Below are 15,607 nucleotides of genomic sequence, written 5' to 3' on the forward strand. Positions count from 1 at the left end.
CTGGCATGCTGGGGTTCATGGGGTCGCAAAGAGTCGGACATGACTGAGGGACTGAACTGGAACTGGATAGGTGTGGATCACTTAGTGACCTAACATTTTCTATGAGCACAGAAATGCCAAACCTGAGGTCACATAGCATCCTGTAAGTTCAATTCAGTTCAGTCGCTCAGTCATGTCCAACTCTTTGCGACCCCATGAATCGCAGCATGCAGGCCTCCCTGTCCATCACCAACTCCCGGAGTCCACCCAAACCCATGTCCATTGAGTCAGTGATGCCATCCAACAATCTCAAATTTTGTTGTCCCCTTCTCCTCCTGCCCTCAATCTTTCCCAGCATCAGGCTCTTTTCCAATAAGTTAGTTCTTCACATCAGGTGGCCAAAGTATCAGAGTTTCAGCTTCAACATCAGTCCTACCAGTGAACAGCCATGACTGATCTCCTTTAGGATGGACTGGCTGGATCTCCTTGCAGTCCAAGGGACTCTCAAGAGTCTTCTCCAACACCACAGTTCAAAAGCATCAATTCTTTGGCACTCAGCTTTCTTTATAGTACAACTCTCACATCCGTACATGACCACTGAAAAAACCATAGCCTTGACTAGATGGACCTTTGTTGACAAAGTACTGTCTTTGCTTTTCAATATGCTATCTAGGTTGGTCATAACTTTCCTTCCAAGGAGTAAGTGTCTTTTAATTTCATGGCTGCAATCACCATCTGCAGTGATTTTGGAGCCCAGAAAAAATAAAGTTAGCCACTGTTTCCACTGTTTCCCTATCTATTTGCCATGAAGTGATGGGGCTAGATGCCATGATCTTAGTTTTCTGAATGTTGAGCTTTAAGCCAACTTTTTCACTCTCCTCTTTCACTTTCAAGACATTCTTTAGTTCTTCTTTACTTTCTGCCATAAGGGTGGTGTCATCTACATATCTGAGGTTATTGATATTTCTCCCGGCAATCTTGACTCCAGCTTGTGCTTCTTCCAGCCCAGCGTTTCTCATGATGTACTCTGCATATAAGTTAAATAAGCAAGGTGACAATATACAGCCTTGACGAACTCCTTTTCCTATTTGGAACCAGTCTGTTGTTCCATGTCCAGTTCTAAACTGTTGCTTCCTGATGTGCATACAGGTTTCTCAAGAGGCAGGTCAGGTGGTCTGGTATCCCCATCTCTTTCAGAATTTTCCACAGTTTATTGTGATCCACACAGTCAAAGGCTTTGGCATAGTCAATAAAGCAGAAATAGATGTTTTTCTGGAACTCTCTTGCTTTTTCCATGATCCAGCGTATATTAGCAATTTGATCTCTGGTTCCTCTGCCTTTCCTAAAACCAGCTTGAACATCTGGAAGTTCACGATTCACATACTGCTGAAGCCTGGCTTGGAGAATTTTAAGCATTACTTTACTAGCGTGTGACCTGAGTGCAATTGTGTGGTAGTTTGAGCATTCTTTGGCATTGCCTTTCTTTGGGATCAGAATGAAAACTGACCTTTTCCAGTCCATGGCCACTGCTGAGTTTTTCAAATTTGCTTGCATATTGAGTGCAGCACTTTCACAGCATCATCTTTCAGGATTTGAAATAGCTCAACTGGAATTCTGTCACCTCCACTAGCTTTGTTCGTAGTGATGCTTCCTAAGGCCCACTTGACTTCACATAGCATCTTGTATACTCTTTCAAATATTTTTTTTACCTTTTTTTTTCAGTTGAGAATGCTTAAGTTTTATTCTCTTAGAAAGTTTCAATTATACAAAAGTATTGCTATGATCATCATATTCTACATTAGATTCTAAGATTTAGTTATAACTGTAAGTTTTACCCCAGCAGCCTCTCCCAACTTCCCCTGTCTCTCTCAGACCCTGGCAATTACCATTCAACTCTCTATGAATTCAACTCTTGTTTTTTTAATTCCACATATGTCATGTGCTATTTGTCTTTGGCTCATTTCACTTAACATAATACCCTCCAGGTTCATCCACGTTGTTGCAAATGGCAGGATTTCCTTCTATTTATGGCTGTATAATATTCTACAGTATACACACACACATGTATAGATCATCTCCTTTGTCTATTTGTCAATGGACACTTAGGTTGTTTCCATACATTGGCTGTTATGAATAATGCTTCAGTGAACATGGTAATTTAGATATCTCTTTGAGTTATTGATTTTCCTTTGGATATATACCCAGAAATAGGATTGCTGAATCGCATGAAAGTTCCACTTTTAGTTTTTAAGGAACCTCTATGCTGTTTTCCGCAGTACTTGTACCAGTTTACATACTCACCAACAATGTACAAGGATTACATTTTCTCCACATCCTTACCAACATTTGTTATTGCTTATCTTTTTAATAGTAGACATCTTAACAGGCACAAGGTGATATCTACTTGTGCCTTTGCATTTCGTGATGACTAGTGATGTAGAATACCTTTTCATGTCCCTGCTGGTCATTTGTATGCCTTTGGAAAAATGTCTATTCGGGTCCTTTGGCCATTGTTTAATTGGTTGGATTTTTGTTTTTGAGGTTTATGAGTTCTTTATATATTTTGTATATTAACCCAAAGGAAGGGTAAAAGATCACAAATTTATAAGAGCAGCCTTTATTATTCAAAGCAATTAGATTTCCTGCAGATACAAGGCTCGCTCCCCAGCAGGATTCTGGCACATCTTTCCCAGAATAGAGTCAGGCTGCACACTGCTTGGAGGCAGGTCTCCTATACCCAGAATCCAGGAGCATCACCTCTTAATATGAAACCCTGTTGCTAGTGAGAGACAAAAAAAATATTGCTCTTGATTCAGTGATTGCTCTGCTAGTGAAGTTGTTTTTCCGTCTTTTGTTGCCTTTAGGCAACACTATTTTTAAGTTCATTTTTTAAACTCAATGAATGGTGTTGCCTGAATTGAAAGTCATATAGCATGCATAGTTCTAAAGAAGAGTAGCTGCAGTTTGCATGCTCCATTTACTCCCTTCATGCTTTCCTTCTCCTTTGGAAACTTTTGCACAGGAAACACCAAGCCTAGTCCATTTAACTTTCATTAGTAATGAATAATAGTGTTGACTGAATGGCACCAGGCAGCCTCTTGTGAATGGAGTTGGTATTTTATTTTCCCCTTACGTCTACAAGAGAAGAGGGGCAAAATTAGATGCCCCTTTAACTGCATATCATAACCCATTTCACACAACAATTAGGACCATTCCTCCCCCGCATCACCAGGCATCCAATCATGGCTTCAAGTTATTATTCCTGCCCTACTCCTCAGCATCCTCCTACCTCTTCAAATGTAACATGACCCAAAACAAGTTACCATTGCTACCACTTTTTAATTCTCAACCTTTCCCAAATTCCATAAGTTTGTAAGTGGACATAAATGAATCAACAGTACTTGTACTCTCTCAGACTGCGATCTTCTTTTCTCATACCTAAATGTGTAAGTGAAAATACTTTCCAAATCATGCTGAATATGTCTCTGAAACTTCTCACAACTATTTCTTCCTTTTTGATTATGGTATCCTTTTTCACATTGATGTCCTTATTGCCGTGGTTACATCAAGGCAGTAATGGGTCCCATTTGTTACTCAGCTACAATTCATCCTTTCTATCTGTGGCACTATCTTCCCTTTCTACCCAAGACCAGCCGTTGTCCTGGATGATCAGTTTCCACATGAATGACCTATCAGACATCCTATTTCCTCAACCTCCTCAAACTCATTGACCTTATTTCCATCCCAGTCATCCATTCCAGTGCTTATACAAAAGAGCATGTGAAAACATCACAAGCTCTCCAGGTCTCTCTTTACAATCTAATATTCTTCCATACCCAACCCCTATTTCTATCACTCTGTGCCTTCATTGCTTTGAGACATCCAGTCACTCAGCCCCTCTCTTCCAGCTATTCATCCTCCCACATGCCATCAATCTTGCAAATCCAGTCCTGGAAACTTGTGCCCTCTTCTTTCCCACATGCCATAGCTCTCACTGACGTTTAGCCTGTCCACATATGTGCTGCCTTTTCCTCCTTGCCTGCCAGGATTCCTCCTCATTTCTCAATTGTCTCACCTGATCTGTCTGCCTTCTGGCCTGATCATTTATGTAATAAGGTAATAAATTTGAAAGAAGTCCAAAAATTAGAGAATCAGAAGGAGAAGGAGATGCTAGAGGACAGGGCATGTAGAGTCTGGTTATAGAGAGGGAAGAATGCAGTTTTGTCTAACAGGACATGGACCTTCTTATCCCAGTCTACAGTGGAAGAAGCTAAGGTTCAGTGAGGTCATGCATAAAAAAGTCAAGAACTGAGATGTGCAGATCTAGAAAAAAAGCCAAGTCCACCTCAGTCCACAAGTTCTTCAAGGGCTCAAAGGAGGAGCCAGGTCAGCAGCCAGACAGAATTCATCACCCTGGCCTCAGGCTCATGGGCACAAGTAGTTTGCTCAGGAATAGACAGGTTTTTACATTTTTAGAGGTGCTCACTGGTTCTTAAAAGAACCTGACCTGTGTGTGTGTGTGTGTGTTAGTCACTCAGTCGTGTTCAACCCTTTGCAACCCCACGAACTGTAGCCCCCCAGGCTTCTCTGTCCATGGAATTCTCCAGGCAAGAATACTGGAGTGGATTGCCATCCGCTTCTCCAGAGGATCTTCAGTGGTTAAAGGGAACAATCAAGAATTACCATTTATGGGGGAAGGGGAAGGCAGTATTGCTGCGATAGTGTAGGTCAGAAGCAGGATTCACTAAAAACTCTGCAGCCATTTATTTACAGACATTCTAAACAGTTATATTTAAAATTTTTTAAACAGTTAATACACTAAAAATATATAGTGACCTGTATAATGTTCTGTAATAACCCATATGGAGAAAGAATCTGAAAAAGAATAGATATATGTATAACTGATTGACTTTTGCTGGACACCTGAAACTAACACAACATTGCATTGAACTATACTCCAGTAACAATTTAAAATAGAGACCTAGGCTGCAGTCCGTGGAGTTGTGAAGAGTCGGACACGACTGAGCAACTTCACTTTCACTTTTCACTTTCATGCACTGGAGAAGGAAATGGCAACCCACTCCAATGTTCTTGCCTGGAGAATCCCAGGGATGGCAGAGCCTGGTGGACTGCCGTCTATGGGGTTGCACAGAGTTGGACACGACTGAAGCGACTTAGCAGTAGCAGTAGCAGCAGCCTAGCTGAGGGTTTATATAGACCCCAGTAAACCATGGCATGGAAGTAAGGGCATGGTGGGGAAGGTCTGACACCATTGATGAAGGGGTGGATATGGGAAGAGAGGCTGAGAAGGAAGACTTTGTGAAGGGAGGAAAGAACTCAGGATTTGCTGCCAAGTTTCAGAGTATGTCTAGGTAAGCTGACTTCCATATCCCATGTAGGCTACTAGAGCCAGAAATACTCTTGTTTTTTAAAAAGTGATTATGCTTTTCATTATAAAAATAATTCATGCTCATCAGAGGAAAAATGGTGGGGGCGGGGGGGCAAAATCTTACTCGATAAAGCAACTGCTATTAAAATTTGTTGTGATTCTTTCCAGTCTTTTTTCTATTCATTTCACTCACATTACTGTGATCATGAGTTATATGTTTCCTGCTTTTGTCACGTAGCATTGGAAAACAAACATTTTCTATCTTTTCATTTAATGTGTTATAATTGTAATTGCATATTTAGTATAATCATATATTATTGTGATTTAGAAAATTATAAACTATTCTATCATCTACATCTACTGCAATGCACTTGAGTCTATGATTGAGCATTAGGAGATCCATTACAGTACACTTCAGAATAGAATTACTGGGCAAAAGATATGGAGGTTTGGGGACATGAGATAGTTAGGGGGCCTGGGTGCTCATGCAGTCAGGCCTGCTTGGAGGAGAATCCAATTCCTGAGTTTCATCCTCAAGCTTAGCGTGTCTGTAAGTCCAGTTTTATCAGTGCCATAAATGACTGATTCTTGGGAATTACATAGATGTTTTTGGTACTTTTTTTAGTTAATTTGTTAAAATTTTATTGGAGTATAGTTGATTTACAATGTTGTATTAGTTTCAGGTGTACAGCAAAGTGATTCAGTTACATATATAAATATATTCATTCTTTTTTATATTCTTTTCTCATATTGAATAGAATTCCCACAGGTCCTTGTTGGTTATCTTTTTTTTTTTTTTTGGCCACACTGCATGTGGGATCTTAGTTCCGTGACCAGGGATTGAACCTGGGGCCCATAGAAATGAAAGTACCAAGTCCTTTCCACTGGACAACCAGGGAATTCCCTGGTTATCTGTCTTATATATAGTAGTGTCTGTATGTTCATTCCAAGCTCCTGATACCTCCCTCCCTCCACCATACATTTCCTATTTGGTAACCATAAGTTTGTTTTTGATATTTGTAAGTCTGTTTCAGAACAGACTTATTTTGAACATAAGTTCATTTGTATCACTTAAAAAAAAAATTAGCGTCCACATATGAGTGATATCATATGAATTATATAGATGTTAACTAAAACTAATTTGTAATGGAAATTAGAAGCACCACATGGTGGGCATAGAAGTCATCATTGCTGTTTGCCAAATATTTTTGTTCTGTATCACCCAGACATGTGGTAACATCATACCTCCTGTTCTCTGTGGGTGGCTGGGGTGTGTGTCTAGCTGTGACGAAGACTTGGGTTTGAAAGTGAGCACTTATTTACAAGAGAAAGACCCTCCAGAGTTCTCTTTCCTTCTGTCACTGTGGCTGGCAATGTTTGAGAGCATGTCCACTCCATCAGCCTGGCTCTCTGAGTGACTAATGAGCAGTTTCCTTTGCCAGCCACAGAGCCAGTGTGAGCAAGGAACAAAGCTTTGCTGCTGTAAGTCACTGAGACTTGGAATTTGGTCATTACTTCACTGTGCCTCAGCCCATCCTGACTGATATTAACATTGGCATACCTGATATACTAATATTTAACCTCTAAAATTAAAAATCAACTAAAGTAAAAAAGATTACTGTTAGGAATTAATCAGAATGGAAGAAAATAAATATATTTCAGCTGTTTCACAACGCTTGATTAAGGATACTGTAATGTGTCATCAAGACCTCCCCCACCCCAGATAGTCTGAACTGGGTTAAGAAAGCATTTACCTTTTTCTCCTTTTCTACACTTTCTGGCCAAGACATCCATCTTCTGACATTCACAGTCTTCCTTCAATTGTTGCTGCTCTTATTTTAAAAGTCCTACAGTATGCTGAATAAAAAATGAATAGTGTAGAATAAAATGAAAAAGATCTGCTTTCTCCCCCTCTGCCACCCCCAGGAGCTCACATACCCTCAAGGCATTTTCTCTGCAATTCAAAGTACAAATGGGTTCCCACTCTTCACATTTTTCTTCACATCTTGCCTTTTTTCACTTAATATGTCACATGTCATTTCATTTCAGAGAATATTTATTTACCTATTTCTTTTTAATGCCAGCAGAGTTCTGCATTTCAAAGATTTACCATCCTTCATTTAGCTGGCTTCCTATTGCTAGATATTTTTTACATTTTTCCAGCCTTTTATGGTGGTTAATAATGCTCATTTAACATACTTATACAAAACATAATTTTGAACACTCATGCGAGTTAATCCAGAAGGAAAAGTCCTAGAAGTATAATTCTGGGTTAAAGGGAATTTGTAATTTAAATGCCAATAAATATTATCACAAACTCAGAACAATTATACTAAATAAATTTGTGCACTGTTAAGAAAGTTCTAGGAACCACAACAGGTTTCCCAACCTGGGGATCTAGCAAAGGGACTGAGAAACCCCAGGGACTTTGACTTCGGAGGCCAGTGGGATTTGATTACATAACTTCCACAGGACTGGGGAAACAGACTCTTGGAGGGCACAAACAAAATCTTGTGCGCACCAAGACCCAGGAGAAAGGAGCAGTGATCCCACAAGAGACTGACCCAGACTTACCTGTGAGTGTCCAGGAGTCTCTAGCAGAGGTGTGGGTTGGCAGTGGCTTGCTACAGGGTCAGGGGCACTGAGTGCAGCAGTGCATGAAGGGGACCTTCTGAAGGAGGTTGCCATTATCTTCATTACCTCCACCATAGTTTGGTCTCAGGTCAAACAACAGGGAGGGAACACAGCCCTGCCCAAGGACAGAAAATTGGACTAAAGATTTACTGAGCATTTTCCCATCCATCAGAACAAGACCCAAGTTCCCCCATAGTCAGTTTCTCCATCCAGGAAGCTTCCAGAAGCCTCTTATCCTTATCCATCAGAGGGCAGACAGAATGAAAACCACAATCACAAAAAGACTAGTCAAACTGATAACATGGACCACAGCCTTGTCTAACTCAATGAAACTATGAAATATGCCACATAAGGCCACCCAAGACAGACGGGTCATGGTGGAGAGTTCTGACAAAATGTGGTCCACAGGAGAAGACAATGGCAGACTACTTCCATATTCTTGCCTTGAGAACCCCATGAACAGTATTAAAAGGCAAAAAGATATGACACTGAAAGATGAACTCCTGGCCCATGTCAGTAGGTGCCCAATATGCTACAGGAGAAGAGTGGAGAAATAACACCAGAAAGAATGAATAGACAGAGCCAAAGCGAAAACAACGCCCAGTTGTGGATGTGACTGAATAGACAGAGCCAAAGCGAAAACAACGCCCAGTTGTGGATGTGACTGAATAGACAGAGCCAAAGCGAAAACAATGCCCAGTTGTGGATGTGACTGGTGATGAAAGTAAAGTCCAATGCGGTAAAGAACAATATTGCATAGGAACCTGGAATGTTAGGTCCATGAATCAAGGTAAATTGGAAGTGGTCAAACAAGAGATGGCAAGAGTGAACATTGACATTTTAGGAATCATGAACTAAAATGGACTGGAATGGGCAAATTTAACTCAAGATGACCATTATATCTACTACTATGGGAAAGAATCCTTTAAAAGAAATGGAGTAGCCCTCATAGTCAACAAAAGAATCCAAAATTCAGTACTTGGGTGCAATCTCAAAAATGACAGAATGATCTCTGTTCATTTCCAAGGCAAACCATTCAAAATCACAGTAATCCAAGTCTCTGTCCCAACCAGTAGTGCTGAAGAAGCTGAACAGTTCTATGAAGACCTTCAAGACCTTCTAGAACTAACACCCAAAAAAGATGTCCTTTTCATCATAGGGGACTGGAATGCAAAAGTAGGGAGTCAAGAGACACCTGGAATAACAGGCAAATTTGGCCTTGGAGAACAAAATGAAGCAGGGCAAAGGCTAATGGAGTTTTGTCAAGAAAATGCACTGGTCATAGCAAACACCCTCTTCCAACAACACAAGAGAAGACTCTAAACATGGACATCACCAGATGGTCAATTCCAAAATCAGATTGATTATATTCTTTGCAACCAAAGATGGAGAAGCTCTATACAGTCAGCAAAATTAAGACCAGGAGCCCATCTGTGGCTCAGATCGTGAACTCCTTATTGCAAAAGTCAGACTTAAATTGAAGAAAGTAGGGAAAACCACTAGACCATTCATGTATTACCTAAAATCAAATCCCTTACAATTATACAGTGAAAGTGACAAATAGATTCAAGGGATTAGATCTGATAGACAGAGTGCCTGAAGGACTATGGATGGAGGTTAATGACATTATACAGGAGGCAGTGATCAAGAACATCCCCAAGAAAAAGAAATGCAAAAAAGCAAGATGGTTTTCTGAGGAGGCCTTACAAATAACTGAGAAAAGAAGAGAAGCAAAAGACAAAGGAGAAAAGGAAAGATAAAGCCATTTGAATGCAGAGTTCAGAAAAATCACACAGAGAGATAAAAAAGCCTTCCTCAGTGATCAATGCTAAGAAATAAAGGGAAACAATAGAATGGGAAAGACTAGAGCTCTCTTCAAGAAAATAGAGATACCAAGGGAATATTTCATGCAAAGATGGGCACAATAAAGGACAGAGATGGTATGGACCTAACAGAAGCAGATATTAAGAAGAGATGGCAAGAATACACAGAGGAACTATACAAAAAAGATCTTCATGACCCAGATAATCACAATGGTGTGATCACTTATCTAAAGCCAGACATCCTGGAATGCAAAGTCAAGTGGGCCTTAGGAAGCATCACTACAAACAAAGCTAGTGGAGGTGATGGAATTCCAGCAGAACTATTTCAAATCCTAAAAGATGATGCTGTGAAAGTGCTACACTCAATATGCCAGCAAATTTGGAAAACTCAGCAGTGGCCATGGACTGGAAAAGGTCAGTTTTCATTCAGTCTCAAAGAAAGGCAATGCCCAAGAATGGTCAAGCTACTGCACAATTGCACTCATCTCACATGCTAGTAAAGTAATGCTCAAACTTCTCCAAGCCAGGCTTCAACAGTACATGAACCGTGAACTTCCAGATGTTCAAGCTGGTTTTAGTAAAGGCAGAAGAACCAGAGATCAAATTGCCAACATCCACTGGATCATTGAAAAAGCAAGAGAGTTCTAGAAAAATATCTACTTCTGCTTTACTGACTATGCCAAAGCCTTTGACTGTGTGGATCACAACAGACTGTGGAAAGTTCTTAAAGAGATGGGAATACCAGACCACCTGACCTGCCTCCTGAGAAATCTGTATGTAGGTCAAGAAGCAACAGTAAGAACTGATCATGGAACAACAAACTGGTTTCAAATAGGAAAAGGAGTACGTCAAGGTTGTATACTGTCACCCTGCTTATTTAACATATATGCAGAGTACATCATACAAAATGCTGGGCTGGATGAAGCACAAGCTGGAATCAAGATTGCCGGGAGAAATATCAATAACCTCAGATATGCAGATGACATATGGCAGAAAGCGAAGAAGAACTAAAGAGCCTCTTGATGAAAGTGAAAGAGGAAAGTGAAAAAGTTGACTTAAAATTCAACATTCAAAAAACTAAGATCATGGCATCCAGTTCAATCACTTCATGGCAAATACATGGGGAAACAATGGGAACAGTGGCAGACTTTATTTTGGGGGGCTCCAAAATCACTGCAGATGGTGACTGCAGCCTTGAAATTAAAAGACGCTTGCTCCTTGGAAGAAAAGCTATGACCAACCTAAACAATGTATTAAAAAAGCAGAGACATTACTTTGCCAATAAAGGTCCATCTAGTCAAATCTATGGTTTTTCCAGTAGTCATGTATGGATGTGAAAGTTGGACCATAAAGAAAGCTGAGCACCGAAGAATTGATAACTTGAACTGTGGTGTTGGAGAAGACTCTTGAGAGTCCCTTGGACTGCAAGGAGATCCAACTTGTCCATCATAAATGAAATCAGTCTTGAATATTCATTGGAAGGACTGATGTTGAAGCTGAAACTCCAACACTTTGGCCACCTGATGTGAAGAACTAACTTATTGGAAAAGAGCCTGATGCTGGGAAAGATTGAAGGCAGGAGGAGAAGGGGACGACAGAGGATGAAATGGTTGGCTGGCATCAGCAGTTTGATGGACATGAGTTCAAGCAAGTTTCAGGAGTTGGTGATGGACAGGGAAGCCTGGTGTGCTGAAGTCCATGGTGTCGTAAAGAATCAGACATGACTGAGCAACTGAACAGAACTGAAATATTACCAATTTCCTTACCAAGGGTTGAAACAATGTGCATTTCCATCAATACAGAGTAAGAGTTCTTATCTCTTCCCACTGACCAGAAGGCAGTGTATGATCAAACTTTAAAAAATCTCTGCCATTATCATCATGGAAAAAAAAATGTTATGGTGTTGATTCCAAGTACATTTCCCTAATTGTAGGTGAGTTTTGCTTGTTCTTTCTGAAGCTATGTTGATAACTTCAGTCAAGTATGGTGAGGCCTGGGTAGCATTCTTTCCCTTTATGGTTGATTTTATTATTTGAATGTCAGAGAATAACCTTATTTTTAGGGAATTCCATTGCGGTCCAGTGATTAAGACTCAGAGATTCTATGGCCCTGGGCACAGGTTTGATCCTTGATCAGAGAACTAATATCCTGCAATACAAATGGCCAAAAAGAAAAGAAAAGAACCTTATTCTTAAGCACTGAGGAGGTATCTCATTGTGGCCATTATTCACTTCTGGGATAAACAGAGTTTACAACATTTCTAAAACCTTGAGATAGGTGGATACACTTAGGTTGGCAAGTAGAGAGAGAGGGAAAGTTTGCTGTGGGGGTGTTTGACAATGACATCATTCAAAGCAGATGGACTGGGGATTGGCCACCCCTCACACCTCACAGGTAATTGATGTCATGTGTTTTTTCATTGCAGCAATTCAGCTTTGTGTCCTTGCCCACTGATGTGCTGGAAATTGAGGTGAAGGACAAGTTTGCCAAGAGCCGCCCCATCATCAAGCGCTTTTTGGGAAAGCTGTCAATGCCCGTTCAAAGACTCCTGGAAAGACATGCCATAGGGTAAACCTTGACCAAGAGCTCTGAATCACTAGGCATCAGCCAGCAGGCCAGGCCCAAGAAAGGCAACAATACAGCCTCATAGAGACTCAAACTGAAATACTGGTGCTGTATTTCCCTGGCTTCTCCCATTACTACATTGTCCAAGCTATGAGATTTTATTAAACAGGCCCTTCTTTTTCCCCTAGTTTGTTTACCTCTGATTACTTATGCAGAACAGTAAAAATTTCTAAGATGCTAGTGAAAGAAGGCCTTACTGCAGCATTTTTTTCTGTACAGATAGAAATTAAAATTTGTTTTACCACAAAGGATATCATTTCATTCACATGCCTGTTTTGTGTGTAGGATTTAATCATTTGTGACATTTCCATAAAAAGATGAAATACTGGGTTACTAGACTAGAGTGCCTTAAAAAAACGCTAGTATTTATAGAAAATGCTAGATAAGATGTGTAAAATTTTAAAAGCATGAATCCTTATGGATTAACCACAATTATGCTGCTCACACAGTTGTATATGACCTGCATTTTGTATCTTCTATATTCATGTCCATTCAATGTTCTTGGGACTTTCCTGGTGATCCAGTGGTTTACATTCCACACTCCCAATGCAAGGGGGCCCAGTTTTAATCCCTGATCAGGGAACTAATATCCTGCATGCCATGCAATGCGGTCAAAAAATAAAGTAAGTAAATAAATAATATTCAGGGTTCTCATTAACCTCTGACCAGATAAAAATCCTTGTACATAATATGCATTTCTATAGGTAACAGCAACTATATTTGAAAACATGTAAAGCTGTATGTGGTTCTCTGGTCATGGATATGCCTCAGTGCAACACTTAGAATGATACAAGGACATGTAATCAGAGCCTTAGAGCAGAGAGCTGACATTTACGAGGCTACAGTTGTATGTCAAACAAGATGTTTGCATTTTCCACTAAAACAAGAGTATACATAAAGAACATAAAGCTCTCCATGGCACATAGGGACTAAATGATTCCAAACTGTTCATTTTTAAAATAGCAAACTGTATGCCTTTTAAAATAAAGGCTGCTCGGAAGGTGCCCTTGATTCCTTTGCCTGTAACATCCCAGCCCTCAGCCATCTGCCTTTTACTGTCTCTCTCCTCAAGTCCTCTACTCTCACCCGCCTCAGCTTCCTATTGGAAATATCGCCGCTGCCTGGAACTCTTTACGTAGTTAAAGAACTCTTTGCCAGTCTCATGCCCCAACTGGTATAAGCTATTTAAAGGCAGGGGTATGCATTACATGCTATGTATCACCTGCAGCACTTTTTTTACATTGCAGGGGCTCACAAAATATTTGTTGATAAAGTAGTCTCACTATCTGATATTGTCTTTAGGCCTCCTCTGATTCCAACTAGGTTTGGGGTTCAGGATCTCTTTCTTATGGTCATAGTAGACCTACTTCATAATATTGACCAAAGCCCTTGTCAATATTTTAGCTCATTCTAATTTTCCTGCATGTAATGCTTTATTTAATGGACTTCCTAGAAAATCCAAATATGAAACCAGGGCTTACCAAAGAGAAATGCTAAGTCAGTGAACCCCTGGGATATATGTTGTTTCACGGTGCTGGTGTTTTCTAGGAAAAACATTGAAACACTATTAGCCAGTGATTTACCTTTTTATTTGAATGTCGCAAATGAATAAATGGGATGAATACATAATTATCTAAGTACCAACTGGTTTTGGAATATATCTTTGTTATTACTGGGTAGAATGGATTTGTTCATTTCTGAATATCCCAGAGTAGTCGCTCTTCCTATTTAGGCCAAGGGAGGGTACCTTGTATTCTGCTGAATCGGCATTGTTGATGAAACTATAATAGCAAACTATCAGATTGATTTCTCTCTGGATAATTGTCTTCCTAGTAATTAAAAATTGCCTTGGGTGAGCAAAGGGAGTGGTGCCAGGGTCCAAGGTGGAGTTTCAGAGTCTCTCTGTGGGACCCTGGAGTTGGTGTAATTGGAAGTCACAAGCCAGTGGACCCAAGCCCACAAGTCTTGCTTTGCTCTGCTCTGCAGCAGGTCTCTTTCTGAGCACTCCACAGGGTCTCTGGGCATCAGGATTACATCCTTCCATAGATAGATAGATAGCGGTAAGTAGCTAGCTAGCTAGATTATTACAAGACAAGCATCTGCTGCTGGCCCTGTCCATAATTAAGGGCTTATTTGGAAAATGTCAGCCTGCACAGGAAAAGCAAGCAAAGGATATCCATGTCTTTTTTTTTCTTCTTCTTCTTTTCTCTAAAACACAAGTTGGCAAACTCTCTGTAAGGGGCCAGATAGTAAATATTTCAGGCTGTGTAGGCCATATGGCTTCTGTCCCAACTACTCAGCTCGGCAACTGTAGCATGAAAGCGGCCCAGACAAGAAGTAAACTGACAAGCATGACTGCATTCCAATAAAACTTTTATTTGCGGAAACAAATTAGAATTTCGTATCATTGTTACATGTCACAAAATGCTACTCTTCTACTGCACTTTTTCTAACCATTTAGAAATGTAAAAAGCCCATAGCATTATGAAAGCAAGTGATGGGCCAGATTTGGCCCACGGACTGTAATTTACTGATCCCTGTCTTAGATTATTCAATAAGGATTTTATTGAAGTTTTCATTGCTGTTGAGCAAGTGTACTTTCCCATCTTTTCCTTAGGACCATCTTGTATCGTCCTGAGCAGACATCACCTCCTAATATCAGGGCCTCCCTGGGCTTGGGTGCCTCACCTGCTGGCATAGTGTGTGGTCTTTAGGAGAACAGGTATTTACCAGATCTGTGATGGTGCTTATTTCCTTCTAGGGACAGGGTGGTCAGCTACACCCTTGGCCGTAGGCTTCCAACAGATCACGTGAGTGGACAGCTGCAATTCCGATTTGAGATCACTTCCTCCATCCACCCAGGTATTTCGGCATGTATTTCATGTGTTGTCCTAGCCTAGTGTCATAGATGGTTCCTTTCTCCAAAATATAATAACCGTGGTTCTCTCCAGACATGTCCTAGGTTTTGTGGTTCTCTACCTGTCTTCTCCATTTGAGGCCCAGAAGCCAGTGATCTGTTCTGCAAGCCAGGTTGCTACCCTCCTTTTTATCTTTATTTTTTGGTGGTGCCACATGACTCATGGGATCTCAGTTCCCTGACCAGGGATTGAACCCGGGCCCCTGCAGTGGAAGCACGGAGCCCTAACCACTGAACTGC

General features: G+C 40.6%; 1 protein-coding gene across 10 annotated transcripts in view; it reads left to right on the plus strand.

The window, feature by feature from the left end:
* The window catches only part of HECW1 (HECT, C2 and WW domain containing E3 ubiquitin protein ligase 1), a 481,203-nt gene that overhangs the window by 336,148 nt on the left and 129,448 nt on the right, over positions 1 to 15,607 (plus strand). For all 10 annotated transcript variants that reach the window (XM_027539200.1, XM_027539204.1, XM_027539202.1 and 7 more), the window contains 2 exons: positions 12,251 to 12,393; positions 15,212 to 15,312. In XM_027539200.1, coding sequence (XP_027395001.1) covers positions 12,251 to 12,393; positions 15,212 to 15,312 — 244 coding nt within the window. The remainder of the gene's footprint in view (positions 1 to 12,250; positions 12,394 to 15,211; positions 15,313 to 15,607) is intronic.

The sequence above is a fragment of the Bos indicus x Bos taurus genome, chromosome 4 (genome assembly GCF_003369695.1).
Source record: "Bos indicus x Bos taurus breed Angus x Brahman F1 hybrid chromosome 4, Bos_hybrid_MaternalHap_v2.0, whole genome shotgun sequence".
In the NCBI taxonomy this organism is placed as follows: Eukaryota; Metazoa; Chordata; class Mammalia; order Artiodactyla; family Bovidae; genus Bos; species Bos indicus x Bos taurus.